Source organism: Falco punctatus, assembly GCF_963210335.1.
Source record: "Falco punctatus genome assembly, chromosome: 11".
NCBI lineage: Eukaryota > Metazoa > Chordata > Aves > Falconiformes > Falconidae > Falco > Falco punctatus.
Window position 1 is genome coordinate 26,861,574 of NC_137591.1, and position 17,660 is coordinate 26,879,233.

Consider the following 17,660-nt stretch of genomic DNA (forward strand, 5'->3'; position numbering starts at 1 on the left):
AGACAAATTCTAAGGCAAAAACTGAAAAGAAAGCCTCCCTACATGTTCTTTCAGAACAACAACATGGGTGGGGAGGAGAAAACGGACAGATAATAATAACTTTAGTTTATAACTTCTGTGACTGTCCTCTCCTCTCCAGTACAACGATGACTTTCACATTCATCTAGAAGGTTATAAAGCAGATCTGACTAAAAGCTTTATTCTGCCTCCCAAATTTCAACATAAGCTTTCTTCACTGTCAGCAGCAAACTAGGTTAATCCAGTATCATGATACAGAGCTGCCAAAACACAAACAGTACATCAGCAACTTAAAAGGGGATCTTTTCTGCTTCTCCGACTGCTACAATTATCAACAGAAGCAGCTGCAACAAATCCAGGGAGCCAATTTCATTACCTTTCACATGATAAAGTTCCCACAGTATAAAACAAAATACTCATAGGCATTCAAGACCTTTTGCTATGTAGCAAAATCTAACAAACACTATGAATACAAGAATTTATTAGCTACAAACAGGGAGCAGTTTCTCCAAATGCCCCAGAAGTCACACATCTGAGATGCACACAGTACAGCTCTGCATGTAACACAGGTTCAGCAGTACACTTAAGCTTCACATTTTCTTGATCTCACTGGATAGATGACAGTATGAATAATTGTCAACTGAATAAAATAGGGGACAAGTATGAACCTAAAAATAGCCTGACGTCAGGGTGTACCTGAATGGCATCAAGTAACTAATTTTGGCAGAAGGGGAGTAGCACAAGGCTAAAAGATGTAATGCTCCCTCTCCTTTGGGTACTTTCATTTGTTAGTAGCTTTGCCTTAATTTTTAAAGTGCATTACCAAGCTTACTTTGCATAGCAGCTGTCTTTACTTGCAGCCAGAAGAGAAGCTCAGATTATTTTTTAAGATGTTTTCCCCAGATTAGGTCTGGATAGAAAAGCTACAGTTAATGCTATCCTAAAAAAAATAATGAACCATTACAAAGTAAAAATAGTTTGGAATAAAATTACTTCCAGAATATTTTGACTAGGAGGTCCTGCTGGGATAGCAGACTGGTAACACCTAAGGGAGCTGGACTTTGTTACATGGATGGGAATCAGTACCTAAAACAGGAAAAATGCTGATTAAGGATAAAAAAATGCAACTGAATCTTTTCAAAGATCTTGTTTAAGTATGGAGTTGGACCGCAGCTCTTTTGGATATTAATCTGTACAAAAAAAGACCACCTATTACCATGTAAAGCTGAACTGAAGTTTGAAGTAACGTATAAACATGCACCTCTCCTCCTATACCAATTCTACACTTTTTTCTTGTAAATGGTACTAGTGTCAGAACACTACCAACTGTTAACTAATACAGCAGATGCTCCAAAACAAATTTCCATTGTTATTTGTTTCATAGTTTGAGACTTCAGAGTTCATTGTTCTAGTATTCCCCAACCATGACACAGCAAGACTGTTTTCAACAGTTACAAGATACCGAGCTGAATGTTCAAAAGAAAACAACCTGAATCTCCTCCTTAGACCTGACAACAGTAGGACTTATAACACATTACACAAATGAGTCTGTACAGTAGTCAACAAAAGCTATAAAAAGAAACACAGCAAAATTACATTCCAGCTTTGCTTTATAAAAACTGTGTATTTGGGAAGCTTGATTTTTGAAGACTTGCAATTAAACTTACTTATTAAGCATTAGCCCTAGCAGACTAGGCAATATCAGTCAGCAGACAAGATTTCCTGACCTTTTCTAAGGTAAAGAGACTCAATTTGCTACACAGGAAAAACTGGACTCTTAAAAAACCTGAACATCAAAAGAGCAGTCTACTTCATTTTTCATGTGCTGAATTTTTATCTACCAAAATATTAAATCTTTATCAGCAGATAATCAGAATAATATATTCCCTTTAGCATACATTAAAAAGCCTACGAGAATTTAGTGAAAGTGTAAGTATACACATATGAATATCCAGGCTACATTTCACATTTGATAGCACGGCCTTCCACAACAGAAGGGAAACAAAAGCACATCAACTCTTGAAGACTGCCTGCAGCAGAGGTAGCTCTGCAATACACTAAGTACTAGAAAAGCAAACGGTCTTAGTTACATTTATACTAAAACATGCTATTTCATCAGAAGTCTTTTAATATCGGAACTTATCTAGGACCGCGCTGTTTTAAGTCCTAGAATAAAATTCTGCCAAGTTCTTTTTTAACCAAAAGCTGAGACCGTTGCCGAAGCAGCCTTGGGGCTTGTTGTCATAGATGTGAAAGCACATTTCTGAAGGGCAGAATGCCTCATGGTGAAGACCTGTGCGCTTTTATAGTATAGATTACCTAGCACATAAAAGATATCGGGTATTTTTTTCCAGTCATAACAGCAGCTTAGAAACTAATGGCAATAGGATGACACTTCATGCAAGTACACAACTCTTAATCCACTAGACTAAGTAAATGATGGCATTTACTCCATTAGCACTGACACGATAAACCAAAGTACAGCAAAAGAACCACGTGCAGCAGTCTAGCCTTACTCCTACCAAACCTAAAGAGGTAACCCTTCTAACAACAGAGAAAGTGATATTCTCTCAAAGTCCAAGACAATAAAATAAATAAAAAAATTAATAAAGTAAAAAAAAGACTTACTGGGGCTGCGAGACTGGAGGTATCTCTGAGGTAGGTGAACTGGAAATGTTTTCAGTGCTTGCAACTATGCTAGACGAAGCTTCATTTAAGTCTACTGAAGGTGGAGTCTCAACATCAGGCTGGCTTGCTTCACCCATTTCTGCAGTCTGTGAAAACAGTACAAACACATTTTTCAAAACTACACCATCTAGTAGGGAGTTTTAACAGTTCAGTAGATCCAATTTCTGTCATCAATGAACCTGCAAACCAGACAGCAAGACAGTTAAGGAATAAATCTTCTCAATGAGAAGGTGTTTTATTTTATAAAAGAGATACTTCATACCTATAACATCTAATTTTAATTTGTCTTGGAAATATTAGTTAGTACCTACAAATATTTAATTATTCTTATTATTGCTTATGCACATGGGAAATGCAAAATCTGTTTGCTCACACATTTTCTCCTTCATTGGAAACATGAGTCTGACAGCAACTGTGCGTGCAAGCAAAACGCAATAGATGGTTACTATGAGCTTTCGATAACCAAAATGAAAGAGTCCAAAATCCAAGAAGCATTTGAAGAATGTACGGAGACAATGAATGAAATAAAAATGTCTTGCCTGGTCAGACTTTGTAAAGTCATCAAATAGCTCTTCTGTAGAGTAACTCCGCGTACTTGAGTCTGCATGCTCAGACTCCAGTCTGGGACCAGCCTCTTCCCCCTAGTATATTAAAGGTAAAACAACAGTAAGTATGCTGTAACACAGACCTTCTATTCAATAATAGGAGTTACCTTTGGTACAGGCTGAATAATACTACCTTTAAAACCACTAAAATATCAACAAGTTAAGCTACATGAACCTTCTGAGCCACTGCCCCTGTACATGTAAAATCTCATCTGTATGATGACTACAGCAAGTTAAGACAATTCAGTTAAATCTTCACAGGAAAGACCATTTTAGCATTGTCTTAAATCATTCTGTTTGTGTGCTAGGAAAGATAATCAATCTGCTATGAAGCCCTAGGTTGACAAATCCTCCCCATCTCCTTGCTGCCCTAAGTAGGAAGAGAAAAAAAAGAAATTCTAATTTGATTTTGCAACAGACCACCATTAAAAAATAACACTTGGCACATTTCAGTTACAGCAGTCTTATCAGCAGAACCAGTCTTCTGTAACCTTTTAAAGCAACCTTTTCTTTTACAACTAAAGATTGACAATCAAGTGCAGTGAATTCACAAAGTAAAAAAGAATATACACTTGAGAAAAAAAAAAACCACAACAAAAAAACCTTTTAAACCACCTGATGTAGAACTAACAAGAATTTACTTGCTCCTCAAATATTTTTTTTTTTTAATTACAACATGTGCAAGTTATTTTTGAGCAATACTTTAAAATACAGCAAGAAATCTGGTAGAAATTTACACACACCTCACTTTATAAGGGTTACCTAAAATCCTGTGGTCAAACACTAGAAGTGCTAGTGTTCGGATCTAAAATGGGCTGCTAAGCTATACAAAATTATATGATCATACTAATTTAAGAGGGGCATACACCGGAAGAGCAGGAACTACAAATCTGAGCTGGCAACCTCACAGAAACATTTCTCCCCAAATATTATTAGCTCATATCTTAGTCCCTAAGATTAAACAGCATCAATGCCTTGAAGGGACAACTGATGTAAGGAAAACTGATCAAGGGCTGCAAGACTGCTCTTTTTGGGTAGGACAGCTCCAGCAGCCTACTTAGAAGTACCAGACACACGTTTAAGACTTCTCATACACCCAAGAGATTTTTCTTTAATGAGTAAGTAGTACAGTATAATGCATGAGCTTTCAAATCTTTGGGTTTAAGTGCAGAGATCTGCTTAACAATGCAACCATGTTAACAGAATGAAGGGAAGAATGTTGAAAAAAAAGTAGGAAAACATACACCAGTGGCTTCCCAGTCTCAAAGCTTACTTGATCTTTCCAGTTCTATTACATCAGCCATTAAACTCAAGCAGGACTTTTTTCAGGCAGCTAGAAGAATAGGACTGAATGCTACTTGGCTGTACAACTGGCAGAAAAAAAATCAGCTAGCCTAAACACTGAAATGCTTAAGAAACCTACAATATTTTTAAAATATTTTTTCTGGTCAGTTAGCTCTCCACACAAGTCAACTACAATGTTCAACACACATTTTGCAGGTTTGATGTGACATAGAAAAAAATTTCTTGGAATGAGGGCCATGATTAGCACTACTACTGATTGGTGGAGGAAATGGGAAGACCAATAATATCAATATTGCCCATGCTTATCATAGGACTGATTCTTTACTTGTGTAAATAAATGAAATTACCATGACTTGTAATGAGTTAATCAGGGTGGAATGTTTACACTCAATTTAATCCAAAGTGCTAAGTAATGCAAATAAGGGATAGAGACTTATTAGCATTTCACATATGTATTTTCACTTAATTAGTTTTTATTAAACAGGAGGAAAACAAAGTGATAAATACTGACTTAATAAAACAATCTTAAGTCTTCTATTTAGGATAAAAATCACTGGTGCACTGGGTTTTTAACACAACAGATGCAACTGGCATACCGTGGCCTAGACTTACTGAGGCCAGCACTTCTTACCATGGTCCCCACAGAGCCACACACAATCCCTGATGACCACTTCTTCTAACATCTGGCACCCAAATAAAGAAAAAACTGGGTCACCATTACTAGCTTTACTAATTGTCCCCTCACACACACACACAAACTGTCCAGCTGTATCGCTGCGTAACTGCAACAAACTTGACAGTAAAGGAAAACAAAAATTTGGGAAGATAACATCACATTTCACAAAACAACTGGGTACATTAAACATTCTGGCCAAGACGAGCCCATGAATCAAAGTGCATGAATCAGGTATTTTTTTTTTTATTTAATGTCAAGCCAGACTGAGTAGTTAATTAACATGATTTATTCAGCATACCTTTTCCTGGACATTTTCATCATTTGCCAGGGCACAAGCATCACCTGAAGCATATTGCACTGCCGATGAAAGACTGTCTTTACAAAAGACATGCCAAACAGGAAGCCTATTAAAAAAAAAAGTCAAAGTCTTGATTTAAAAACCAAAGAAATGATATTTTAAAATTCCCTCAGCACTGTCCCCCTCAACCTTTTTTCAGCTGTTCCCAAGAGATGCCTAAAAAATAAAAATACACATATACAGTTCATAGATACTAGTCTATCAAAACCATTGGAGGACTTAACTTTAAGAAATTAGTAACACAAAGCACATGACAAATTTACTACTTCCGGAAGACAAAAGTATCAGCAAAAAAGTTATTGCATGATAACATGTCACAAAGCAGAAGCTGACAAATTGGTGAAGTTGCTGCTGGTTAGGAAGTATTTGAATTAACTATACCTTCTGTCATATAGTAATGGGATATCTTAACAATGATTATTACTAAGCAAAAACTAAAGCCACAGATTCAAAAAATAAAGCTGCTTATTTCCCTGATACAGATCTCACAGAGCATCATCAAGCACATTTAAGAGAATTACAGAAAGTATATTAAACAAAAGGCCCATGCAAACGCCAATGAAAACAGAGACAAATGGCAAGCCAGGTGCTGGCTTTAGATACAACCTCCATAGAGATTTGTTTTGTACTTTCAGTTCAGAACAGTTTTGCTTCTGGGTAGAAATGGATTTATTTCCATAGAAAAGCAGCCAGCATCTATACAAGCACTTGCACCAGACCAGCATCTTTAGTCACCAAAAGTGGTTGCACCAAGTGCATGGCCCCGTCACATCCTAGGCAACACCCGCAGAGCAAAGCATTAGGCTGGAGGGCCAACGGCCAGCAAAGGTCTTCATGCAGTCTTTGAGTAAGCCCAGGAAAATGCTGGGCAAATTGAGCTTTTAGTGGAGTTTTCAACAATTCTTGAACAGAGACATGTACCGCTTTAAAGCCGAATGCTTTTCCAGGAACTACTGCTCCCATGACAGCCAGGTGATCGGTACAGCCCTGTGTGAATTCACACAAACATCACTGCGCACCCTGAAGAAAGGGCTGCCTCTTCCTCCTCCTCCAGGAGACAGATCTACAGCAGACCTTCAAGCACGCAAGAAATCTGGATACAGCAACCTTCTGACATAAGTTTTGAAAACTAAAATACAGCCTTAACGGTCAGTCATAGCAGTAAGAACATCACTAGATCAGGATTCACTTATGCAACTGGGATCATTCCAGTGTTTAGAATCTGAACTACCACCCATCTTAAAAATTTGAAGATCACCTTTATTGGAAAGTATATGCAACACAGATTCCTCCACTGAGGAGGAACCCATGCCACAATCGATCACAGCCAAGTATTATATTTTAAAGTTTCATGCATATATACATACACACACAGGGAGCACTACTTCTCCAGGTTGCAGGCAAAAGACAAGACTGGGCTGTTGCAGAGATACAAACCTATTGCTGCTCCTCCACCCACGTCAGTGGGGAGTGGTGGCAAGGCACTAGCCACCCTAAATCCAGGTCTGTGACCACCAGAAGAGCAGAAGATGGTGGACAAGGAACTCAGGGGTTCTGACATGCCTTTCTGGAGACGGGCAAATAAGGTGTCCCAGGTCTGTCTCAGCCCTGCTACACCTCAGCAAAATTCCCGACCTTTGAGGCAACAGCCTTCCTCTGAACTAAATGGAAGCTCTCAAGCCAAGCAGCAACTGCTGCAGTTACTGGAAACCAAAGCACTGAACATAAGGGTATAAAGACATTTATAACCACTTACTGTAGCAGGTACAAAGTCACACGTCTCAGTTAAGTAGAAAATGAGGTGTATGCGTTGCCACACATCTTCAATTCCCATCCCATCACGTAGTTACTTGTTTGTATTAAGTTTTCCATCAAACCTCTGTCTTATCCTAAGCACAGGACATACACTTCAGAGACTGAATGAAATGTTACCAGACGTATGGCCTTACTTCCTAGCTCTCACTTGGAAAAATACTTATGCAAATACTTAGAGTAATTTTTTTTATGAAAAGTTGTTTCAGTCATTTCATGGAGAAATTTTCTCATGCTCTTAATTCTAGTACCTCTGGTCTCTCCTTCCAGATATGACTACTCCCTGATTGTTCATAAAAATAGGAGACAGATCAGAAATTGTATAGAACATATTGTAGCCCATTCCACCCCTTATTACACATGCACACAAATATGTTATTTCCTATCTTGCTTACACTAAGGGGGGACCTTCAGTGAACTGTACAGAGCAACATTAAGTCCCTTAATGATGAAAAGGAAAGATATCATTGGCTACGAATCAACATTTTAAAACACAGGGTATATTTCTCACAACCACTTTAGTACCTACTTTAGCACTTGCAGTCATGAAAAGCACTTAACACAAAAGGCATACGTTCCTTGCCTTAATATATTGATACTTTTAACACAACAATTCATGCTTTATTAGAGCATGAACACAGCTTTTAGAAGAATGCAGTTTGACAGCTCATATATTTAAGCTATTCTGACAATCTGTGTCCAATACTCAATTTGCTTATTTTCAGTAATTCTTCTCAGTCCACTCCCCAACTCAAACATGATGCCTCAAGCCTTCCAAGAGCCCTCTAAGCATGGGAGGGGACTGAAAACTCATTTTGTATACGCATGCATGCACGCACCCACAGGAAAACCTGAGCTCTACTGCAACAGAGGATGCAGCAGGAAGGGTGTACCATTCAACCGCTACCATCGAGCGCTGACAGAGCATTAAGAACACAAATCCACAGAATGCAAGGCCACATGAGACCAGCCATTCTATGAGAAGTCAATTAATCACCTTATCAGGACCACTGCTACTCTTCTTTCAGCATTCTACATATGCAGTCAACAGGCATCTTCAGCCACAGGCTGATAACAGATGTAGCCCACAATAAAAAAAAATTGCCAAATTGCTTAGCACGTCTGTTAAGCAGTTCTCTATATTCAGAAAGAGAACAAACATGAAAACTTAAGTGTTAGTTTACAGCAAACGGAATCCTTGAGTTTAATAAACTTGCACAGTATGTCCAGTGAAAGCCCAGCAGCTTCTGCATCTGTCTATGCCAATATATCCTTCCCTTTCTCGTGACTGAAGAGAAGCATTTGAACGGTGACTTGGAAGCAAGCAGATCTAATGCCCAAATAATACTGGAGATCAGTCACTAGATATACTGTCTCAGGTACAAAGTGTATCTTCAAGTAACAAAATAGTGTAGAAATGACTTCAAGAGATTGTTCCAAACACATAACCAACAGTTAGCAACTTACATGGATAGGGAAGCTTTTGTTAGTTCCATTTCTGCTAAGTATGACTCAAAATAGCAGCTGCTATTAAATCTCATAAAGAACAAAGAAACTTAGGCATGAGTCTTTTAGTATCATCATTAATGTAATTGAAAAGCTATTTTTCAGCATGATGTGCGCAAACCCAAAAGCAAAAGCTGCAAGCCCAGACACAGAAGCTGGGGGGAAGAACTTTACTCTTCACAGGGCAGGCACATACTGTGGTTCTCTACTGAAGCAGAAAGCCTGCTCACCCCTATCTGCACGGTGCAGTACACTTACTGCTATACAAATTGGCTACGGTCTACTGATGGCGGTTAGGCTTTTGAAAAGGAACGCACTGTAATTCAAAAGTGCAGGTGGTTTTGAAATTGCAGTGTAGGTTTCATGTGAAAGGCTGTCCAGTTCTAATTTGGTAAGTAATTGTGAAGGAGGCTGCAGAAGAGTATCAGAGATAGGAAAGTATTGATAACTTTTGACAAGCATAAAAATCAAATAAGAAGTAAACAACCGGCCAAATTAGCGACATCTGAAGAGCAGTTTTCCCACAATTTGATCTGCCCAGAAAAAAACAGCCTAAGCTTTCCTTCCCAAAGTCTTCATATGAAAAAAATTAACACTCACACAAGATTCAGTTCAAACATATCTGTCCTCTAAATGACTCAAGAGTTTTTTTAAATTCTTCCCAAACAAGACCTACTTCTGGACACCGGAGAGTGAAGCAGTTCAAAGCAGTTTACAGTTGATACCTGTGAGACAGCAATTTTAAGCAAAAAGAAAAATCAAAGGAAGCTGTGACCAGCATACCGATGACCGAGCCGCCCCCAAGCGCAGCGGGAACAGCCTCTCCAAGGCGATCCCTGACATTTCCTGCACCTCTCCGAGGGTTGTTATGGGTTGTATTACCGACAGGTGCAGATGCACCAACGCCCAGCAGCTAAGGGGGAGAAAGGACACATCACATCCCCGCCATGTGACACTTCTCTACCGAAAACATGCACAGGATCAGCTCAGAATAGGCCTGTGCAAGAGAAGGACGGCGGGTTTTGGACCTAGGGGCAGAGAGCCGGCAGAGCAGGCCTGTGAACGGGGCAGAGGCACCTTGGTTTGGATTAATCAGGTAAAAAATGAGATAAGCTGCGTCAAAAGGAGGAAGGCAGGAAAATACCTTTTTGCTTTGAACACGTCCTACAGGTCTGCGACTGCTGTCGCTAGCCTGTCAGAGAGAACAAGGCTCTATGAGAACCAGTAGCTCAGCAGATCTGCATCTGAACTCTGGAGTCAGCAGTGATCTGCCTTCCAGCCACAGGCAATGCAGAAAAACCAGCAAAAGGAGGGAACCCTCTCCCCAGTGACTTAATGGAATCAATCTTTTTCTCAGCTCAACAAGAGGAACTTGCATTTAAAAGGGCCTGCAGAACAAAATAAACCTCTCAGAAAATGAAGACAGGGCTTTTAGGACTGTGACATTATTTCACCCCATCAGAGGCAGAAAGCTATTTGCAAGGCACCGACTGCTTCAGCACAGTCTCCCCAGACACAACACTTACTTCTGTATACAAAGTGGAAATAAGCGTTGATAAATGCCATGAAGAACTATTAATCTTCCCTAACACTGGTCAGAATACTAACAACAAACAACAACAAAAACCACACCATTCATTTAGAAGCCATTTATTACCACAGAACAGCAGCATGCATTACTAAGATAATTTTAAAAGTTATGATGGCTCTTCAAGGAATAAAAAAGCTGAAAACTAGATCTACAGATCTAGACTAAGTAAGGATGCTGCCAGCAAGGTACTGATACCATCTCATTTCCTTCCACTACCCACTAACTGTATTCATGCACTAAAAAAACAAACCCCAAAACAAACAAAAAAATGGAGCTTTTTTGCAAATTCTTTACCAATCCATTGTATTTCACAATTAATTTAGGTTTTTAATCTTGCCCACTCTTTGCAAAGAATGTGCTCTCCAAACTGTCAAACTGAAATGCGACACAAAAAAGCCAGTTACTTAATTTATTCAACACAAAGATACTTTTGACAATACTGAACTTTATAGCTTCAGACAATGAGATTCCAATCAGCAGTTTAAAAACACGGCTTTCAGCATTTTAAATGCATTAGCATGCAAAGACTGCAGAAGAAGGTTACAGTTGCACCATATACTTCCAGATTGAACTGATTTACTGCCTGAAGGGGGTAGTCCTGCATCCCACCTTCAGCCACACATTTCTCTGCACCCCTTGATGTGATCTTAGGATTGTGGACACAACACCAGTAACCTCCAAGGACCAGAAAGCCAGCATTGGGCTGGAATATATTCAGATAAAAAGATCTGAGAAGACAGAGGGAGAACATACCGTTTGTTTGTGACTGTCTGCTATTGTTCCAAGTTAAACAACGGAAACCAAGGACGAGGAGTTAACAGCGGAAAACCTCTTCATTCCTTTCTTACAGTGCTATCAATATTACTCTCATCCTTTCCTAGGAGAGGCTGCTGAGATAACAGCCACCTTTGCAGCACCGTAACTGTATACTGCTTTGATCCACTGCCCATAGTAGACAATAGCTTCTATGAGATGCACACTGCAATACCTATCTCTTCCTTCTTGAATAACCAGATACCCTATTTAAGGCACTTAGAGCAGGACAGAAGTCACAAACCCCAGCCTCAGAGGGTGTCCCCTCCAGAAGTGCTCAAACAAACAGGCAGCTCCTAGTGATTCTTGGTAACAGACTTCTATAATACTGCACTGAAGATTGCAGCTTAAGAGAATCTCCCTGCGTTGTCAAACTCATCTTTAATGCAAGGTTTGGAAAAAAGAACACATCCTGGAAAAACACAATAAAACCTGATGCTAACCACTAAGGCTACAGGAAAACAGTAGAACAGCCATGAACTGTGAATAAACCTCAAGGCTTTTAGAGTCTATAGTAATGTCTATACTAACTTATACACCATTGAAGATTTCCCTCACTGCTTAAATTCATGAGCTTGTCTACACAATACTGCAACAGCAGGCTCAGAATCAGAAGCAGCTGTGGTGCACCATGCTTAAAAGTCACTGTAAATGCAAAACAGTTTAACACGGTGCCAAGGATTGGAATGTTAGCATAAATTTTGCAGCATGAATTTTGTCCTAGATCATTGTAAAGCTGCAATCACCCAACTCCCAGACATTTTATAATGTATTTTTAATGGACATCTTACCTTTAAAAGGATTTCAACAAAACCTTGATTGCCATTCCAAAACTCAGCCAAGCCAAGAAGGTTCCTTTGAGCACCTAAGCTAATTTTTGAACTGTTGGAAACTTCTACTGATATTCCAATCCAGTTTAAGTCATTTATATCAATATTTTTTAATCACCCAAGCAAAAGTTCTTTACTCTAGCTTTGGGATCAGTCTGCCTGTAACACCAGCTCAGTATTTTCACCAAGAATTACAAGAAAGTTTTTAGACTTGCAGTTCTATGTTACCCTGTCCTCAGCCAAAAGTTTTCAAGCAGAAATAAAATCCTCTTCAGGCAGAAGGGCTGGTAGCATCTCCAAGTGTTAACTACAGCAACATCGTACATCTTCCCCTTGAAAGAATTCACCAAAAGATGGATTAGTAATGAAAACTAAAGACACGAAAAGCAAAAAAGCCAGAAAGTATTCTGTAAGATATTCAGTGATAAGAATACTAAAGCGAAAAAGAACTAATAACAGTTAGAGGAAGCCATTTCAGAAGAAGTTGAAATTAAGTGCTGAAGTGAGGCACATCTCATTGGAACTTCATGAGGGGGGTACATATGCCACTTTAGTACACCCCTTGCATAACACACACACACATCTGAAGTTCCTAGGACAAATCTTTCAGGAGACACTGCTTGAAAGCACCGATTTTAAAATTATTTTAGAAGGTATATATTCAATAATTGAATGAGCCAAGCATTTGTTTTGCATGACACCAGAGACCCTGCTTGCATACACCACTTTCAGCTTGAGCGGGCTATAAACTAAGCATATTCATATTTTAATTTTAAAGAGTCCAAGAGTTCCAGTGCAGCTTTTGACCCAACCTTAACTACAATGCAAAGACCCCTCCAAACAAGACACTCTATATCTAGGAACATACCTTTCCATCCTGAAATCAGATGCCTGGAACAAAAGTTTTGGTTATATGAACAATGCCCAAATAATTTCTTCCTGCCATAAAATGTACACACGCAGTGCTCATTTTACAATCAGCCTTCTGAAGAGATTTAAGTAACTGCACAAGAGGGGAATTGCCAGATAAAATCCTGAGCCCTGTTACAAGCAAGTTACACTAGCAGTTCCACCCAGATCATTAGGGCACTCTTCTGCAAACAATACTCTGCTGAAAAGAGGATTTCTATGGCAAGAGAAATGTTACACTGGAACACAAGCCTCTCAGTCCCCAACACCTTTCTGTTATTAACAGATGCAAGCTCAAGGTTTAAGCCAAAAGTCAGTAATAAGGTCAATAAATGTTCAGTCAGCAAAACCTCTACTTCTGTGATCTCTAATCTGGCTTGCATAGCTTCTGCCTGTGCAGAACAGGAGCAGCAAAATAAACACAAGTGATGTTATCACACTCCCAGTATAGCATTGTTTTCTTCAGAGCTCCCCCTGCATTACAAGAAGCTTTCAACAAGCACACCTTCAAAAACGTAGAAGACTAATGTAAGCCAAAACTAGAAATACTTTATCTCATTGAAATTCACATAAATCTTCACATCAATAGGCAGGAATACAAAGCAATCTCTAAATCTAGCCCCTTTCAACGTACCCATATCTAGGCTTTATTCCTGGCCATACTGCTGACCCAATCTCACCTTTACAATTTTCAGGCTACACTCTCATTATGGATTTCAGAGTCAGAGCTACTAGACCAAGGGTTTCCCCATCAGGAACAGCTCATCTTGCTGCTCAGCCGCTTTGATAAAAGCCTGACTTTACTGATGCAGCATATTCAGCATAACAACTAAAGAATCCTGATGTGCACATGCACTTATCCCCATCGTCCTTTTACTCACAGTTGTAAAACTGAGGATGATGAAAGAGTTCATAAAAGCTAAGTAGACTGGGGTGTAGAAAGCACTTTGAGATAGAATGAATCACAGAAAGACAAATTAGTCTATGCACAATTTCTTTATTCAACTCAAAGCTCACGCTTTGAAAGTGCATCTTATGGCAGGCAAAAGCTGATGCCAGAGCAATTTATACAGGTTACTCCTCAAAAAACTATCACAGCTAGTCTCAACTCAGATAGTACTAGTATCCCTTATAAGCTGCTAAATCTACTCCACTTATTCAGCTCTGTATATTGTCAAACTACAAAGCACTGCAAATTGTAAAAGTATTTATGATTATCCACACAAAGGGATTAACTGAAGCATAAAAAAAAAATCTTTGCAAATTCAGGACAACAGGAGTCATTTCTCATGCACAAAGCTCCAATCTGCACAGATGCATATTATTTTTAGAGCACTACATTCCTAAGCCTTACCTCCATCAGAAGCATTTCTCTAAAGCCATGCAGCCATCACACTCTTTTGAACTACTTGGAACAACCTCACTGGCTCAGTCAGATTTGTCAGAGAGCTGTGAGTGTTCCAGCTTCAGAAAGGAGATCTCAAGTACCAATACCTCTCTGATCCTGCACTCTCAAAGAGCATCACATTGTTTTTATTGAAAAGACACCAGCAAACAAATCCCTAAACTCAAGCTTCTGGGCTTTTTGTACATTTCCTAATACAGAGTCACATTTTTAACTTACAAGATGAAATCTTTTGAAACACCTTCCAGTTAAAGAAAGTAGGAATCAGTCTTTTCCACACACACACTTCCCTTTTACCAATTGATTCTCCTCCATTGGACCAACTTCTTTAGGCAAGCTTTAAGGTGCATGACGAGAGATTTTAAAAAAATGCCTATTTTGATGAAACTAAGCTTAAAGGAAGAAGCAATGATCTAGCCAGAAATACAACAAAGCCCAGACATAAAAAAAAAAGATGAGTCCAAATAGCTCCAAGAGTGTTTTCAGCAATTGTTTTGTCTTGTGTTTTTTACCCCTTGCTTTTTTAATTTGATCATCTGTTGACCACTAGGTTCACGTGTAAGAAAAGTTTCTCTCCTACTAGCATTAAATCCTTTGAAGATTACATTTCAAGACAACCAAATTTAAAAAGCCAACATTTGTCACACTTGCCAACATTTATAACACAAAGACTTCCATTTACTATTTAAAGTTTCTTAACTGCCTATGCGAACAAAGTTGCCGATTTTCTTTTTAGTAAAAAGTTAAATACATCACAACTTACAGTCCACAACAGAGTCCAGCAACAATGCAGGAATTAATACACTTCAAGACTTTCCAATTACAACTCCAACATGGTTACTGAAATTAGAGCAAGCCACAATGCCAGCCTACAGACTGAGGGTTTTCAGCTCTCCAACGTGAATTTATGTTCAGACAACAGACTGGGGAACTAGAGTTTTAACTCTCCCAACATTTAAATCAAACTACTGGCTCTTTAATCAAAAGCAGCCAGAGCGAGCAGGGTAAACACGATCTGAACTTTTTTTTAATATACTAAAAGGTTTGGGATACTCTAGTGCAAGCCCCAAGATCAGTTAAGACACTACTTGAAAGAGCAATCTCTTAAAGAGTAAGAAAATAACTTGGCTCAATTTTTCTCCTAACCATACCCAAGGTGAACACAGGAGTTATATGGGCATTACAGAACAAATGTATTATTTCAACAAGTTAGTTAAACATGATACTACTTTATCAATATGGAATAGGTACCTGATTTTTTTCTTACACATAAGAGTTCAGTTAAACCAGCAGACTAAGGCCACTGCAACAAAAAACTACTCTGATGATCTATGCACCCTTAAGCTGACAACAGCTTTGTTAACAAATTACCACAAGGCAGAAACAGGTTATTAACCTTGAGGACACAGGAAGAAAGAAATAAGAACTCTTTTCCTAGTAATAATCCCAACTATACAAGTAGAAACTTCCATGAGAAGCAGCTCAGTTGTCCGATGAGTAAAAGAAGAGCTGTTTAGAGACAGTTCATCAGCTTCACAGATCACTTAAAACACATCTGGCTAGGAGCTTTTCTGTTTAAAATCTGCTAAATGTAAACACAGCAACAGAGTTTTCAAACACTTTTTAGACTCACTGTTTTGTCTCCTAAAGACAAAAACGTGATGACACAAATCAAATTTGGTCCAGGATGGTCCCAACCCAACAATGCAAGTGTCAGCACTAGATGTGCAACGGATTCTATACAGAGTGATGTCTGGGCTCCCCTTTCTTCATCCAACTAGAATCAACTACAAGACAACCCTGACCTTCCAGGCTATTTCCATTGCTTTTAAATTAGGTATTTAAACAATTTACAGAAAAGGTACTAAAGTAATACATGAGACACACAATTATCTCTAACGAATGCTGCCATTCGTTTTTCAATATTTGCAATCTGCTGTTCAAACTGGCTAGCATTTCTCAAACAGTGAGTCACGGAGTTCAAAAGAGGCCAAAGTTTAAGAAGCTTAGAACTTACCATACAGAAACACAGCCCCCCAGTATCCCTGTCCTAACAAATGTCATCTTTTAGCAAGTTTGAAAACAAAACGAACAGAAGATGATGAACAAGGCAGAGCCAAGATAATCGCACGAAAAACACTCCCAAAGAGAGAATCAAAGCGAGATGAGAGGGCTCGGTGGCTTTAATTGAACACCACTCCAGCCAGCCTGAGAAAATCCGTTTCAAGAACGAGGCACCGTGATCTTCCACAGAACACAGCGGGAGTTTAGCATGAAAACGCAAAGGCAAGAGCCGGCCTTGCAGCGAAAAGCACCAAGTGCCCCAAAACCCCTTCAGAAGTGCCGGTAACCACGAAGCCCCGACGCCTGAAGGGCTCACCCCCCCTCCCCGCCCCGGCACCGCTCGCTTTGGGGAGCGCTGCAAACGACCATCACAGCGGCGGGCAGTGCTCCCAGGTCGCGGCCCGCCCGGCAGCACACGGCTGTGCCTCCCGCAGGCAGCGCCGTCCCCCCCCGGCGGCACCCTCCGCCCCCTGGGGCCACCGGCTCTCAGTAACCCGGGCGTCCCCCCCGCCGGGCCCGGGGTAGAGGGACGCTCCTCGGGCAGGGCAGGCGTGGCCCGGGCCCCCCGGCAAGGCGGCAGGGCTGGGAGCGGGCCCGCCCCCCCGCTCCTCCCCGAGAGCGCCGGGCGGCAGCATACCCCCGGCCCCGGGAGGCCCCGGCGGAGGCGCGGCCGGCACTCACCAGAGCACGGCGCAGAGGAAGAGGCAGGAACCCAGGGCCAGCCGCCTGCGGGGCGGCTCCTTCATCGTCTCCCCCGTCTACCTGCGGCGGCCGGGAAGCGGCGGCGCATCCTCCCCGGCAGAGGGGCGGCGGGAGAAGCGTGCGGCGGCGGCGGAGCGGCCCCCTCTGAGTGCGGCTCCCGGCGCGAGGCGACAGGCGGCAGCGCGAGCGCGGCCCTAACCGCCCGCCGGCCCGGGCCCCTCGCCCCGCCCCTGAAGCCCTTCACGCGCTGAGCTGGAAGGATACGCGTCACCCTCCCCGCCGCTCCGCCACGCCCCCTCTCGCCGTCGCAACCAATAGGCTGAGCGTCTGGGAGTGCCACCGCCTTCCAGCCCCTGTCAGCGGCGCCGATTGGCTCCT

At 40.8% G+C, this 17,660-nt stretch overlaps 1 protein-coding gene across 5 annotated transcripts in view; it reads right to left on the minus strand.

The window, feature by feature from the left end:
* Positions 1–17,660, minus strand: part of SUCO (SUN domain containing ossification factor) — a 41,004-nt gene extending 23,344 nt beyond the window's left edge. For 2 of the 5 annotated variants that reach the window (XM_080407323.1, XM_080407324.1), the window contains exons 1-4: positions 17,262–17,647; positions 5,591–5,696; positions 3,246–3,347; positions 2,647–2,792 (exon numbers count right to left, since the gene is read on the minus strand). In XM_080407323.1, the coding sequence (XP_080263449.1) occupies positions 2,647–2,792; positions 3,246–3,347; positions 5,591–5,696; positions 17,262–17,326 (419 nt within the window). In that variant the 5' untranslated portion in view covers positions 17,327–17,647. Of the gene's footprint in view, positions 1–2,646; positions 2,793–3,245; positions 3,348–5,590; positions 5,697–17,261 lie in introns of all 5 variants that reach the window. The other 3 variants (XM_080407325.1, XM_080407322.1, XM_080407326.1) reach the window with 3 other exon arrangements.